Source organism: Barbus barbus (genome assembly GCF_936440315.1).
Source record: "Barbus barbus genome assembly, chromosome: 48".
Classification (NCBI taxonomy): Eukaryota; Metazoa; Chordata; class Actinopteri; order Cypriniformes; family Cyprinidae; genus Barbus; species Barbus barbus.
In genome coordinates, this window is record NC_136726.1 from 12,383,371 (window position 1) to 12,399,002 (window position 15,632).

At 35.0% G+C, this 15,632-nt stretch overlaps 1 protein-coding gene across 2 annotated transcripts in view; it reads right to left on the reverse strand.

Annotated features, from left to right (window-relative positions):
- Positions 1-12,316, reverse strand: part of LOC306866873 (inositol hexakisphosphate and diphosphoinositol-pentakisphosphate kinase 1-like) — a 44,596-nt gene extending 32,280 nt beyond the window's left edge. For both annotated transcript variants that reach the window (XM_079412280.1, XM_079412279.1), the window contains exons 1-13: positions 12,206-12,316; positions 5,219-5,619; positions 4,943-5,135; positions 4,543-4,633; positions 4,361-4,446; positions 3,147-3,301; positions 2,976-3,077; positions 2,737-2,898; positions 2,515-2,636; positions 1,858-1,959; positions 1,627-1,713; positions 1,295-1,370; positions 784-893 (exon numbers count right to left, since the gene is read on the reverse strand). In XM_079412280.1, the coding sequence (XP_079268406.1) occupies positions 784-893; positions 1,295-1,370; positions 1,627-1,713; positions 1,858-1,959; positions 2,515-2,636; positions 2,737-2,898; positions 2,976-3,077; positions 3,147-3,301; positions 4,361-4,446; positions 4,543-4,633; positions 4,943-5,135; positions 5,219-5,368 (1,436 nt within the window). In that variant the 5' untranslated portion in view covers positions 5,369-5,619; positions 12,206-12,316. The remainder of the gene's footprint in view (positions 1-783; positions 894-1,294; positions 1,371-1,626; positions 1,714-1,857; positions 1,960-2,514; positions 2,637-2,736; positions 2,899-2,975; positions 3,078-3,146; positions 3,302-4,360; positions 4,447-4,542; positions 4,634-4,942; positions 5,136-5,218; positions 5,620-12,205) is intronic.
- Positions 12,317-15,632: the final 3,316 nt, after the last annotated feature.

Below are 15,632 nucleotides of genomic sequence, written 5' to 3' on the forward strand. Positions count from 1 at the left end.
GAGATTAGAAACACTATCAAAATGGCATGCAGATGCCACACAGAATTGTAAAAGGGATTAATCTCCAAGGTACGGTCAATTTTGGAGCCCTCATTAAAGTGTCAGTAATTTGAACAAAATCTTGGGTTAATGAGGGTTATGATCCACTTTGCCTGCTTTCTAAAGAGACAGGGGATATGAGGGTGCGCACTGATTATCATTCAGGCTGGATTCCCTTTGGAGAGAACGGCCAAGACACAAAGAGGGACACAGAGAGAGGAGAAGAGAGACAAAAGGAACGAAGTTAAGAAACTCATCCATATGAGGTCATCTAAGGAAGCAAATGAGGTCACACTAAAGTCAGTTACTGTACATACATTCAGTTGTTCATGAAATTTCAGGTTTCTCCTGAAATACGTATCCATGAAGCTTAAGACTAGAAGATATGATGGCAATGTAAGTTTTGGCTGTGTGTGTCGTATTAACAACAAAATAAAGTCTGATTAGGCTTGCCCTGATTCCCAAGAAGGTCAGCAAACTGTACAAACTGATTTTTCTTTGTGATTTTGCCTAAAACGCTAAACTCTAAATTTAAAACCTAAATTTCACTGGTACAACTAGGGAGATGCAAAATATTGGTACCATATATTTAACCAGCTGATATTAAAGATTTTTTTTTTTTTTTTTTACATTTATAGGTCAATATTGGGCATTTTATTGTACATGCTCATTTCCACTGTTTTTACTTTTTGACCTTTGGACGGAGGGTTTTGGTACTACTGAACTTTTGAACAGTTTACTTACATCTCCAGAACCGTCTTCAGTTGTTCTAGTTTGGATTTCTTCTCCTCAATCTCACAATCATTATGTAGGACCAGTTCTGCCAACAGCTGACGAGCAATATCCAGCACTTCCTGTAAAACATCAAATGAAGTGTTCAGATTTTTATAATGATGTACAAATCACAACTGCACATTATCACAGATAAGATCAAATAGGTCAAAGCTTAAGCCAACTGTCCACATGGTTAATTTTCACACAAAACCCAACAGATGCATGACACGCTGATGAGTCTTAAGGCTGCAGCATTCCAGACACAACACTATACGTGTCTTAAAAAAGACAGCTCAATCCTGTTTGACCTTTGACCCTGTGGCGCAAATTCCTGGCCTTATACAAAGTAAATCATTAGGCTGGAGGCAAGCCTGTTATGAAACTGAAATATTATGTTGGTTCTTGCATCTACAGAACAAGTAGCACTTGTCATAAAAATAACTTAACAGCATAGATCACTTGTACTTCAAAACAAACCCACCTGGAGCTGTTTTGGTTTCTTCAGCTTGAGTTTTCCGGACTTATAGCCACCATATTTCTCAAATAATTCAAAAAACCTGAGATAAATGGAATCAGACATAAACAGCAGATAAAATACTTCAATCATAGATACAACTTTGACCACTTTAAATACAGAAGTGAGTCCTTTAAATTATCGTTCAGTTCAATTCGGTTTAATTCATGTTGTTTAATGTATGTTTAATTGAGTTTTTAATTATTTTATTTACGTTACAAAATATAAGCATTCAGATTAAAAGTGATAACAATATGCAGCTGCAGTGTGAAAGCATCCTATTAGAATTTGTCACTTACAGGGCGTTCCTGACCTCCATTTTCATCTTCTGTTTGGGCGTACGGTCGCCATGGCGAATTACAGCAATAACACAACGGAGCTCCATCCTTCAGACAAGAGATGACATGTTCAAAAGCAACAACACACATAGCGAGCGTTTAAGTCTACCTCATTGGTTTTAATAATCCAGAATCCACAATAAACAGCTTTGAGACAGAATTATAGTCTTAGGACAACAATGGTACACCCACATGGTTCCTGAGGTAGTCGGGACGATAGGGATGTCCTCTGCTTCCATGGGGATCGACCAGGGAATGTGGAGCTGAGGAGCCAGCTCTCGCATCACCATGTTCCTGAAGGAAAGACATCAAATGTGAGGTAAAATATCTAGAAATTACTTTATAAGACAGGAGTGAATACATCTGTGCTGAATAATAACACTATTGCCTTCTATAGAGCTGCTTTGTTGATCTGAGTTCACTTGATAACTAATGAACTTTGCAATATTCACCCTGTTAAAGAACTAAACTATCAAAACTGGACTAAACTGAACTGGATAATGACACTATTGTCTTTTTAGAGCAGCTTTAGAGCAGAAATTGTATTAGTTTCGTAATTTAAGAACTTTGTAACATTGATACTATTATTTTCTTGTTTATTACTGCTAAGCTGATTTACAACGACCTGAATTGCATAAAGTGCTATATATAAAAAAAATAAAAATTCACAAATAATTACAAAAAAACAGCAAGTAACAAATTTAAATATGACATTTTGTATAAAGTCAAAAATCTTAATTTTATTTACAAATTTGGGAGAAAATAATACAGTGTATGCATTTATGTAGTTGTAAAATGTAAAAATTGTGTGAAGTTACCACAGACAGACAGCAACACAGCCTCACCTACCCCAGGACTTTGGCACAATCATCATAGTACTTCATGGAGTTCTTTACAAAGCTGAAGCCATTAACGTCACAAACGAATGAGTGACCATTTGCTCGGAGGAGGTCAAAACCACAGACTGTTTGCTGGTTTGGAAAGACAATTTGGAGACCAAAAAAATTTTCATTATCATTCATAACCCGCATCTACTGACAAAGCACTGTGTTTTTCTTTTGCGAGACTCACCTTAAATGCAAGACACACTTTTCTGGCCACAAGCTTCTCCATTGCGGTGAGCATCACAGGATAGCGGATCTCCTTCCCCTCACTGTCTCTCTCCACTTTCCCATCCAGAGCAGGAGACTTACGGGCTTCAGCATGAGCGTAATCAGGTCCGACTGTGTAAACCTACAACAGCCATCAGGAATAAACAAACTACCCGGCCACCACAAACAGAAGTATCTTTGCATGAAATACATGTTTACCTTAACATCAGTGCCATCTGTGGGCATGAACTCCTCGTAGATGTAAGATCCAGTCTTGCGAACGGTACTTTCAGGAGAATACACACTGCTCCGACTGCCGATCTACAGAAAAGACAATTTGAGCTCCACACCAAACAAATCTAAAGTTATTAGCAGTTATCAGTACTGTACCTTTCTGAAGAGACGCTGGCTGCCGCCGCCGGCAGAGGTTGGGTAATAGATGTAGACATTGTGGTCCTCGGCAGAGACGGGCTTCTCCACAAAGGGTTTGTGAAACACTTCCCCGTTCACTTCCACATGGTCCTCGCACTCCACCAGGTTACATTCTGATGTCGCAAAGTCAAAATGTCACAATCTTTTGCAATACAGTGAGTATTTATGTACCCACTATGAGAAACTTAAAAGGCATAGTTCAACCCAAAAACTAAAACAGCAAACAGGTTTGAAATGACACAAGGGAAAATATGTTAGGGCTACAAGATGTGGCGAAATGTTGCGATTTTTCTGATAAAAATTGCAATAGCGATTTAAAGCTCTAGGTTCGCTCTGCTTGTTTGCAGGGCTACACAATTTGGCCAAAATGTTTCATTATATAATATGACTATAAAATAATAATGATAATTGTTGTAGTCATTATTACTATTACTAAATAAAAATACTAAACAAAATAAGAAATATTACTACTACAAAAATGAGTATTCAATAACAATAGTAATAATAATACATTACTATATTACTACTAATAACTATTAATAATAGTTGCACTTTATAGTATATCAGCTGTAAAATGACAACATTAATATCTGTCTTAATTTCTTTATTTTTTAAATGTTAAAACATGTTTTATTTTCATGAAAACCGCAAGGAGCCATTAAAGCGTTTCTTTTATTGAACATTTTTGTTGGCAGGTTATAAACGCTCCTCATCACAAGTCTGGGAATATGGTTGGTTAACTAAAACGAAAAATAATAAAAATATGAAAATGAAATGAAATAAAACATTAAAACACTTATTTCAACTCAAGTTGCCAAGGCAACCAATGCAACATTTCTCATTTTCTCAGATGAAGTACTAAAATAATTCAAACTAAAACTAAAACTAAATACTAAAACTTAATAAATATATAAGCATTTAAAAATATTTAATTAATTACAAAAACACAACAAAATAACTAAAACTTTCATTGCATTTTTTTTTATCTAAAATTTAAATCTAATTTAAAAATATTAACAAACAATAATGGCATATCAATGTTACTAAAATAACACAGAGCCAGTCTGAGACACTGAAAACATGGGATCATGAGCTGCACGCTTGCAAACGAACAGTGCCATGCTTCACTCTGAACAATTCTTCTAAATTATGACCAAGGTAATAATCTTTACCTTCTGGTCTGTCGGGGTCCCGGTTTAACACTGCATACCGTGGAAGGTCAATGCCCTCTTCCTGTAGAATCCTGTACACTTCCCTCCTAAAGCCATGGGCATAGAGATATAGCCTATGTCCCAGTCAACTCATATAACAATGTTTACTTGTCAAGAATATTTCAGAGAATGATTTACCACACCTGTCTTGAATGAAATACTGCATATTGAGGTCGTTGATAAAGAGGGGGTTTCTTAGTTTGGCATAACTTACTGCTTTGTCAAGGGGAAATCCTTCAAGATGAGAAAAAAAATATTGTATCCATTTGCATCAGTAAGCATCTCATTTTCGGGTTATCAGTTTAGAAAAGGTTTTTTTTTTTATTATAATTTTTTTTTAAACTCTCTTATGCTTACTGAGGCTGAATTTATTTGTTAAATTTTTTTTGAAACATTTCTACAATTAAAAATAATTGTTTTCTTTTTTATTAGACTTTTAATTGTAATTCATTTCTGTTTTGAAGGCAGCATTGATAATACTGAGACAATATGGCACATCAAGATTTCAAGGGGATGCGTGTGAAAATGTGTGATGTCAGATACCTTTGGAATGGAAGGAAATGAGGCAGTCACACAACGGCCACTTCTCCACCGGTTCATTGAGTATAACCTCCTCTGGAAAAATGACCACAGTGATGTACTCAAACTTACAGAGCCTCTCCAGAATCTCAGTCATTGGTTTGGATTTCGATTTCTTCATCATGGAGCAGATCCCCACCATAATCTGACGTTCTGACTAATAGGAGAAAATATCACATGAGCATCAGTTACTACCAAAAAAAAAAAAAAGCTCACTTATCCATGAACAATTTTCCGTACTTGATCCTCATCCTCCTCCTCCTCCCCGTAATGTCCTGAGATGTTCCTCTCGTCTGTGTCATCCAGCTCTCTGCTTTCATCACCCTCGCTCCCAATCAGGAACTGGGGAAGTTCGCTGTTGCACATCCCCTGTTCACTTGATTTCGACATTTCTGTCGAGTCTCTGTCAAACAGCCAAATTCCCACCACACCATCTCATGCTGAAGCTCAGTGGTGGAAACATTAGATAGACGTGCATAATCCAGTCAGATGAGGTCCAGAAGTGAGTTAATGCTAAGGTTGTCTTAGAAAATGACGGTGTGTTTAATCCTTAAATATTTGGTGTCATCCTTCCAAAACCAGGGACATGTTGTGAGTTAATCCTGATCAATTTCTCTCACAAAAAACATTCTTGTTCTTACCTGCAATAAAGGGTCAATAGACAATATATGAGAAATTAATACTATGCAAGTATGCATTAAATTAATCAAAAGTGACAGTACAGAAATTTATAAGATTTCAAATGCTGTCCTTTAAAACTTTCAATTGATCAAAGAATATTGTTGATATATAAATATTGTTTCTTGAGCAGCAAGTCAGCATATTAGAATGATTTCTGAAGGATCATGTTCATATGTTCAAGTTCATTTTATTTGTATAGCACATTTACAACAGCCACTCGGCTGACCACAGTGCTTTACAGGAGAGAAAATTACAAAAACATACAGAAAACAAGCCAGATAAAAAAAGAACAACCCATTTTTAAATTACAGTAAAACAGCAATCAATACACCAAGGAAAACAAGTAGGTTTTTAGCAGGGACTTAAAAACAGACAGGGAAGGGCCCATTCTAATCTCTAAAGACAGGGTACTCCAAAGTCGTGGCCCTGCCACCGCAAAAGCACCCTCCCCTCTACACTTAAGTCTAACATGTGGAACTACCAGCAAAGCCTGGTCGCAAGATCTTAGGCTTCTAGATGGAGTGTATAAATGAAGGAGTTCAGAGAGGTAGACAGGAGCTAGGTTATGTAAAGATTTATAATATATACAAAGAGTAGAATTTTGAAGTCTATTCTCTGATGAACCGGCAGCCAGTGAAGAGATCTGAGAATAGGAGTGATGTGTTCATGTTTGCGATGCTTCAGAAGCGTTTTGGACTAGCTGAAGACGTGCAATTTGCGATTTAGATATTCCGCAATATAAAGAATTGCAGTAATCTAGCCGAGATGTGACAAACGCATGAACAGCCATTTCTAGAGTTTTTGGAGTGAGAAAGTCTCTGATTTTAGACAGTAGTAGACGAAGTTGATAGAAACTGGAACCGATAACGGAAGAGATATGTTTATTGAATTTTAAATGCTGGTCGACAAGAACACCTAGATTTCGCACCTGTGATGATCTAAAAACAGATAAAGAGTCCAAATTGGGGTGTATATACTGAGAATTCCCATTAGAACCAAAAACAATTACTTTGGTCTTGTCTTCATTTAGGAAGAGGAAATTTTGGGCGAGCCATGATTTAACCTCCTCTAAACATTGCAGAAGAGAGGTAATCGTTGCGGAATTGTCTCTTTTGATTGGTAGATAGATTTGAGTATCATCTGCGTAGAAATTAAATGACATACCATGTTTACGTAGAATAGAGCCCAGAGGTAGCATGTAGAGAGATATGGGCACTGAAGACTGATGATGATGATGCTGAGAATTCAGCTTTACCACCACAACAATAAATTATATTTTAAAACATATTTTAAACACTGTAAAGAAATACAAGTAGATAAATAGATAGATAGAAATAAATATAAATACAAGTTATTTTAAAATTGCAATAATGTTACACAATATTACAGTTTGTACTGTATCTTTGATCAAATAAATGCAGCCTTGGTGAGCATAAGAAACTTCTTTATTATAAATAAATAACCGATAACAAACATATGAACCGTAATGTTAATAAACAAATATTAATTTCCAAAGCATGACCAGCATATGCTCAATTTTACATTAACATTAACAATTACAACAATAATTGCTTAAAGATTGCTGTGCAGTTTTTAATTGCATTAACTGTTATGTTTATATATATCCATATATAACCTTACTCTAAAGTGCTTACACTTTTTTTGTATCACATTCATTAATTTTCCATATGTTTTAAAATAATGCAAATAATACTAATAAAAATGCTACAACATTTAAACAAGTCTTACAGTTACACTTGGCCTAAATTTTCCATAGTCACGCCATGTCTTCCAATATGCTGACTGCTAGGGAAAGCATGCGGTGTTGGATTTACAGTGCCCTCCAAAAGTATTGGGACAGTAAAGACAAAATTGCTCTGTTGACTGTGGAGTCAAGACATTTACAAATATGATTAAAAAATGAATATGAGACAAAACTACAGAATGTCACATTTTATTATTGGGTGATTCAACACATAGATGTTTTACCAGCTAAGAAGTTCAGCACTTTTAGAGTTTCATCCCTCTATCTGATGTGAGCATAAGTATTGTAACAGTTGCCTCACAGGTCTTTCTAAGTGATCAGCTGTTTCCTGTTGCATTAATTCTTCAGATATTAAAAGCAGGGAATGTATCGTATCAGTCATATCTATTACTTCTGTATTCTGAATCTTGCATTCGATGATGACACACACAAACCAGGATGAAGACGAGGGAGCTGACTTCAGCTGAGAAAAGCAAGCAATTTGGATGCTAAAAGAAAAGAGGAAGTCAATTAGAGCTCTAGCAAAAATAATGGGCATGGAGAAATCAAGAGTTTGGAAACCACCAGCGACACCAGCAACCAACAACTACCTGATCAGCTGAGAAAACAACAGTAGTTGATGACAGACAAATCATAAAAGCTGTGTAAACAGACCATAAAAGACGTGTCTGTAAAATCACCAACAACTACCAGAAAGCTGGTGTGATGCTCTGACAATTTATTACAGATGCTACACAGCAAGATGCAAACCTCTGACCAGCACCAAAAATAGAAAGGCAAGATTAGAGTTTGCAAAAAAGCACAAAGGTGAGCCAGAAGAGTTTTGGAACTGTGTTCATGGACCGATGAGACAAAGATGAACCTTTATCTAAGTGATGGGAAAGCAAAAATGTGGAGAAAAAAAGCATACAGCCTCATCTGTAAAGCATGGTGGAGGTGGTGTCATGGCATGGGCATGCATGGCTGTCTCTGGAACAGGCCCTCTCAACTTTACTGATGACTTAATGTATGATGACAGTAGCAGAGTGAATTTGGAAGGGTACAAAACCATCTTGCCTACCAATATTCAAGAAAATGCCACCAGACTCATTGGGAAGTGCTTCATATTGCATCAGGACAATGACCCAAAAGACCCTGCCAGTTCAGTCAAGGAATTTATAAGGGCAAAGAAATGGAAAGTCTTAGATTGCCCAAGTCAATCTCCAGATTTAAATCCAAATGAACATGAATTTCACCAGCTGGAGAGGAGAGTAAAGGCAGAAACTCCCCAAAACAAGCAACAACTGGAATTGGCTGCATTAAAGGCTGGGAAAAGTATTTCAAAGGTCACATTGGTCACACCAAAATGTGACATTTTGTAGTTTTGTCTCATATTTATATTTTAATCATATTTGCAAATGTTTTGACTCCACAGGCAACAGAGCAATTTTGTCTGTATGGTTCCAATACTTATGGAGGGCACTGTATATGCTGTTCCATATCACATTTCCATACCCACGCTGATCCTGGTCATGCTAGCTATGCCTCTAAACAAACACTGAACTGCTGCTTAATCCAAACTACCCCGGGGCTACTTTTTACACAATCTATAAACTCCCATCAAGCCACCCAGATATAGAATCAACGTGTTCATCCGATATGTTTCACGGCCTATAAGAATACTACAAACTACAAATTGTTTGCATGTAATCAAGGGCCCAATAATAGCCACAGGCCCCTGGCAGAGGTGAATCTGGGGGAGGGGTGAGACTTGGATCAAATGCTGAGGTCTACGGCTTCCAAAGATAACTCATCACGCTGTGGATGTGTTGACAGGGAACATTAAGTTGAGAGGAAGCCGTCTACAGCGACCCAGGGTCAAGAAAAAACACACACGGATAAACAAACTCATAAATAAATGCTACTATCACTTACAAAAAGCCACAAAGCAACCAGAGTCCAATATCCTTGGCAAGATAATAAGAAGATATAAGTCTTTCGAGGGCTTTTTGAATTTAACACTGATCAGAAACTCATTGCCTTCTTCTGCAAGGCCTCTCCTGTGTTGTGCAATCTTGATTTTGTGTTAAGCAAACATGTCAAAGTATGTAACATTCAACATGCAAATGTCTATATGTGTTTATTCATTTTTCAGCCTTAAGTGGACAGATTTCATTATGTTTATGTCTATACAGCCTTGTGACACGTGAAGTCAACTCTGGAACTGCAAAAAAAGACTTTTAAACATGCTCTTATCTGCTACTGGTCGAATAATAGCTCCTCCCTAAACTCATGCCATTGGTTGAGCCAGCACTGCTGGGCTGGAATTTTAGTGGCATTTACTGACTCTCAATTTTAAACCTGAAAGCATTTCTTTATTCTGTGTGACATGAAAGTAAGAGATTTAGATTTTTTTATTTTATTTTTTGGGAAAAAAATGTTTTGTCCGTACAATAGAAGTCAATGGGGTCCAAAGTTGTGTGACCCCACTGACTTTCACTCTATGTGCAAAAACAGCTTTTCCACAGAAGTAAGTCAACTAGACCATGTCAAATTGACCATGACGACTGAATGGTGACAATATTTTTGGGTGAACTTGTCTCTGTTTCCAAATCAGAGCAATGGAGAGCCAATTTCCATCTGACATCATAGGAAACAAATCAGAGTCCAGCACATATCAGCAACATGCCAGCATGATCCTGTGATGATGAATATAGCAGTCCAGCAGCTACCAACGGAGAGAGCCAATGACCTTTGAGATCATATCCTGTGAAGTGCTTTTATTATGATTGGGAGGACTGCCACCATTTAACAGGTTATTTCTGCCATAAATTATTATCATTAAGATAAAGAGGATAAGAGCAGCACTGCAAAAACCTTGCAATTGAATACCAATGAAAGAACGTGACTATTTGATTTATTGAGCTAATCTAACAAAGTTATTTTCTAAAGGAAATATTTATTCATTTAATACATTTATTTAATAAATAAATAATATTTATTATTAATAAAAAATTATTCATTTAATTATTAATAAATTTTATTTACTAACTTTTGTTTTTGTTAACAAAAATATGACAAATGTCAAAGGTTGTAGCAAATTAAATGAAATTTCACAACATTTTGAAAAAGTAATTTATTTAATTGAAAAATGAATATTTTTTTCAGTTTTTAAACAATATGATAAATGCCAAAGACTTTAGCAAACCAAACCAAATTTTACAACATTGTGAAAAATAAGATGATTTATTTAAATATATATAATTCTTTTGGTGTGCATTCCTGTTTTTGTTTAGTTTTGTGTTTTGTTTAGTTTTTTGTTTTTGTCAAAGACCTTAGCAAACCAAAGTACATTTTTCAACATTTTGAACATTTTAATTTATGTATTTATTTAAAGTTAATTGCAAGAAAGTGCAATTATTAAAGTGAATGCTTTATAGTAATTATTAATAATTGCTCAATAATTAATAATGTGCACAGCAATAAAATTTAGACATTTTCCCCCAGGCCATATCCCACCTGTACAACACATAACACACCTCAGTACTGTACATCTGTAAATAAATCATCAAATCTTCATCTTGGACACATGCACATTCACAGTTCTGTCTATAGACATTTTTATTTTCTGTGTTTGTTATTTATCATTTATTGTCTACTCTGTTTATTATTAGTGTTTTTATTACCTTAATTATATGTTTGTCCTTAATTATATGTTTGTACTTTCTGTACTGGAAGCTCCTGCCTTGTGTGTGTAAACACACTTGGCAATAAAGCTCTTTCTGATTCTTATTCTGACACAAATAAAAGAGCTGGCAGTCGCAGAATATGAAGCATGCTAAACTGGTCCCAAAATGGTAAATAATTAACTAGAAAGTTAATAATCACCAGTCTATTGTAAAAAATCATTACTATACCATTACACTGCTAAATAATAAAAAAATTAAATAAATTAAAAAAAAGTTTACAGTAGAATCAAAAATATGGAAATATGGCAAAAAGCCTGTCCACTAAAATAAAAAAAAATAATAAAATAATAAAGTTGTTCCATTATTTACTCGAGTCGAACTCAGTAAGACTTACTTTCTTCTGTAGAGAAGAGAATTGAATTATGTTCAATATCCCACAAAAGAAAGTAAGTCATACAGGAAGCAATTCTCTCTCTCTTTCTCTTTTTGTGTGTGTGTGTGTGTTGTTTATACGATCTCTTTAAATGCTTCTTTGGACCTCAACTTTGAGAGTTGTAAACATTTTAGGCAACTTTTCAGTTTCAAAAGCATGCAACTGGCACATACCAACCTCACAAATTAACCATAATGGGCAAACATGTCGTGCAAGTAGAGCATGATCTACAGAAAGTGTGTCAGACTGTGGAGAGTCACATCTACAGCTGTCAGACCGATGGCTGCATTTTAACACTGCCTTAAAAGTAGTCACTAGAGGCCAGGACACACACAACCCAAATGCCAGGCTGTTGGATGATGTACCAACTGGAAGAAGAACAGCACCTCATAACTAACAGCTCTTATCCATCTTTTTCCATTCTATAAAACACAATGACGACTAAATAGGGAAGACCAATTTGAGCTACAAATAGAAAGTGGTATATTATATTGCGCAAAACAGTATGAATACAACATCCTCCTCTCATTCAGTTGACTCAAGTCAAACAAACCATCACTCAACCGACTTCATTTAAACTCACGCAGCGAACTAACTCTACAAACACAAACTTTGTAAAGCAATAAATGATACACAGAAATGACTACGACATGTCACAGTCCATACTGCAGGATACTCACTCGTTGAAAGAGGATCTCGGTCTCGGCCAGAGTTTAACTTCCTCATCTGCTGTCAGAGCAAAACTGGAGCCTTCACTAAACACTTGACCAGCGCTGCTGTCTTTCGTGATCCATGAGACGGAGACTACACACAGAGGACTGCCACCTACAGGACGGGCGAAACAACACAGCCTGACATTTTTTTTTTTTTTTTTAATGAAGAGTTTATTGTTTATTAACATCTAAAAGAAAATCTAAATCAAATGTGTTTTATGTTTTGCATTATATTTTATGCATCGCAATTTTAAGGTCTATATAGTGAGCACATGGAGCTCATACACACACAAGGAGCAGTAAAAACACATCCAAGAACATGCAATTTTTTATTTATATGGCCAAATAGGAGGATGAAATTCTGAGCTTGTAATGTAAATGAAAGATTTTTATAACACTATTAGCAGGCTACTTAATGAAAAATGCATATAAATGAATATAAATGCTTATAAATATCAGTTGTCACTCTATATGCTGATAATTAAATGCTTACTATAATGCAGTGCAATACAATGATGATTACATGATATAAAAATAAACATTCTTCATATCATATTGATATTTACATTAAAAAACTGAATGGATAATCAAATATAATAGACATCATTTACTCACCCTCAAGTTATTCCAAACCTGTAGGAGTTTCTTTTTCTGTTAAACTTGAAACAACCTGAGGAAATGACATGATTTTTATTTTTCCTTGCTAATAAATGATCAAGTATAAACTATCAATCAGACAACAGAAGGCATGTAAGCAGATTGTGTACAACAGGTTTTTCATTCAGTTATGACAATGTTGATAATTCGGAAATTAATGGATCATATTTGATACAGTAGGCTTTATACAGTAATTTAAATTGTAGTTAATCTGATATGTGAACTGTCAAGTGGTCAGAAGAGTAAAATATTATGTTGATAATTATGTCCCAGTCCCACCCTTAAAATTACCATGATATACTTCAATTATGGATTTTACAATAAAACTGAGCTACTATTAGGCACCATTCTCATAAAATATATCATAATTATTGTATTTTCTCATGACAAATTCTAGATACAATGGTGCATGGTGAATTGGCCTTATACAAAAAGTATTAGGTTTCATTCTATGCCCAGTTTGTATTTTGTAAACCAATGTTTATCTGATATGATTCTGTTATAAATATACACAATATACATGGGAGGCTGTTCTGTACTGGAATATAATATTACAATGTTAAGATTAATAAGGACAACCTCACACACTCAGTCATCCGGCTTGTGATTATGTAATAGTGCCCAGACTGGAAGAGCAGCTCTGGCTCCTCTGAGGTGCCTGAAGTCTCCCCAGAATCCCGAGATTGTAAAAGGGTACGGTCTCTGATGGAAAAATATTAAATGAAATGGTCACTAAAATGTGGACTTATGTGATAGAAACACAAGTCTTTATAATGTTTTTCAAAATAGACTTTGCCCCAAAATTATAATAAAGGCTAAAAATAGAGAAAATAGAATCTGACTAATTATTGTTTGATCTTAAAGTAATTAAAAAACATGCATCACACAAGTAATGCAATATTTAAATGTCAACTAATTGTATTGTGTAGAATTTACACGTAATGTGGGATATTTAGCTTTACAATGAGATAAAAAGTATGCAAATACAAGAGTATGCTACTATAAAAATAAATATAAATGTCCACAGGCCAAACATGAACTACCTACATCTTATTTATAATGACTAAATTAAATTAATGTATAATTAAATTAATATAAAATTATTAAAAATTACACTACAATAAAAGTATTATAGCAAACAAACAAACTATTTAAATGTGTAATTCCTACAGCAACTACTTTAGGAAATAATTTTATAAAAATATATATATATATAAACTATTGTATTTAAACAATGTAGAACTATATGACTCTATAGTACTTCAATAATGATTATTTTAATAGCTGTAATATGCAAGTACAGTATGCAAATTACTTTGGTGTGCTACCGTAAGCATAAATCTCCATAAACCAAATATCATCTACATATTATTTATTATAATGCATTTAAATAAACAATTAAATAAATACAAAATGAATGAAACAGTAAAATAATAATCAATTAATAAAATAACTGTAAATCTTAAGCAATTAAAAAATAATAATAATAATTAATAATAAAAAAAAAGAGTCTTCATGGAACCTTTTGCTGCATAAATGTCACCGCATACATTTAAATGAATACATAAGTTTAAAAAATAACCTCTTTGTAACCTGTCAGTTGGTCACTGAGTGCTTATATACAGCAGTAGGTGCTGTGACATCTCCATAATGCCTCCATTCATTTAAATGAAGCTCAGTAAAAAAGACTGCTTTCCCCCCTTAACGGATGCCGAAAAGCTGTGTCAATACCCTGTTGAGCAGGCCAAATGGGAAGTGAGTCAAAGCAAGCTTGTTCAAATCCAAGCCCTGCATCATATTGGGGCGAGTGATGAGAGTTTGGGTTCGAGACCTGTGCTGGGGTCAAAGAGGACAATCTGTCACAATGTGTGACTCTCTACAGCACGTATGCAAAATTGATCACATGTCATTCGGTTCACCGCAAAATACAGAGAAAAAAATCTGTGTTGGAACATGTACGTTTGTTTCCAATCAACACACACACACAATAATTAATCATTTTAAATATGATCTTGTTTTTTTAAGCTTGAGATGTCAAGAGCACTGATGACTATGAATCAACAATTACATGGTCTCTAAACATTTCATAGGTAGAAAGGCCAAATTAAGACATGAGGCAGATATTTTTGTGCACTATGAATCATGTTTCCATTCGTCGTTTGCCAGAAGCAAAATGTAAAGATAGGCCAGCTTAAAACACTGGCACTAAGTTTGACCAAAGAGGAAGAATTAATCAAAGAAATCTGACAAATTTTTAGGTTTGGCGTTTGGTCAAGGTCTAATTTGACCATTTGTGACATGATTCAAATATGACCAGTTTAGGGGCTATTAGTGCACTTCATCTCTTACACTGTGTCCTTTATGTTAGCATTTCACAACCTTTTTTTGAGAGCTGGACCTCTATCATATGTCAAGTGATCATCAAGGAACATCTTGATCATCAAAATACGATCATTACTGTCAAGGGCAATCAAGTATGATTCACAAATTGACTTGAATCTTAAGCCATGTCATTAATTCTGGGCCAATTTTTCTCTCTTTTATGACATACTTATGTGACATAGAGGTTCTATGTCACATAAGCCATATTTCAGTAATTTGTGAACATTAACCACTAAAAATGTTTCTATCCCATGACGAAAAATTAAAAAATGAAGTCCTTGACTGGCTTGAAATTTGTCACCTCAAAGAAAACACTACTGTTTTCCATTCCATCCACATGCTGGTCTGAAAAATA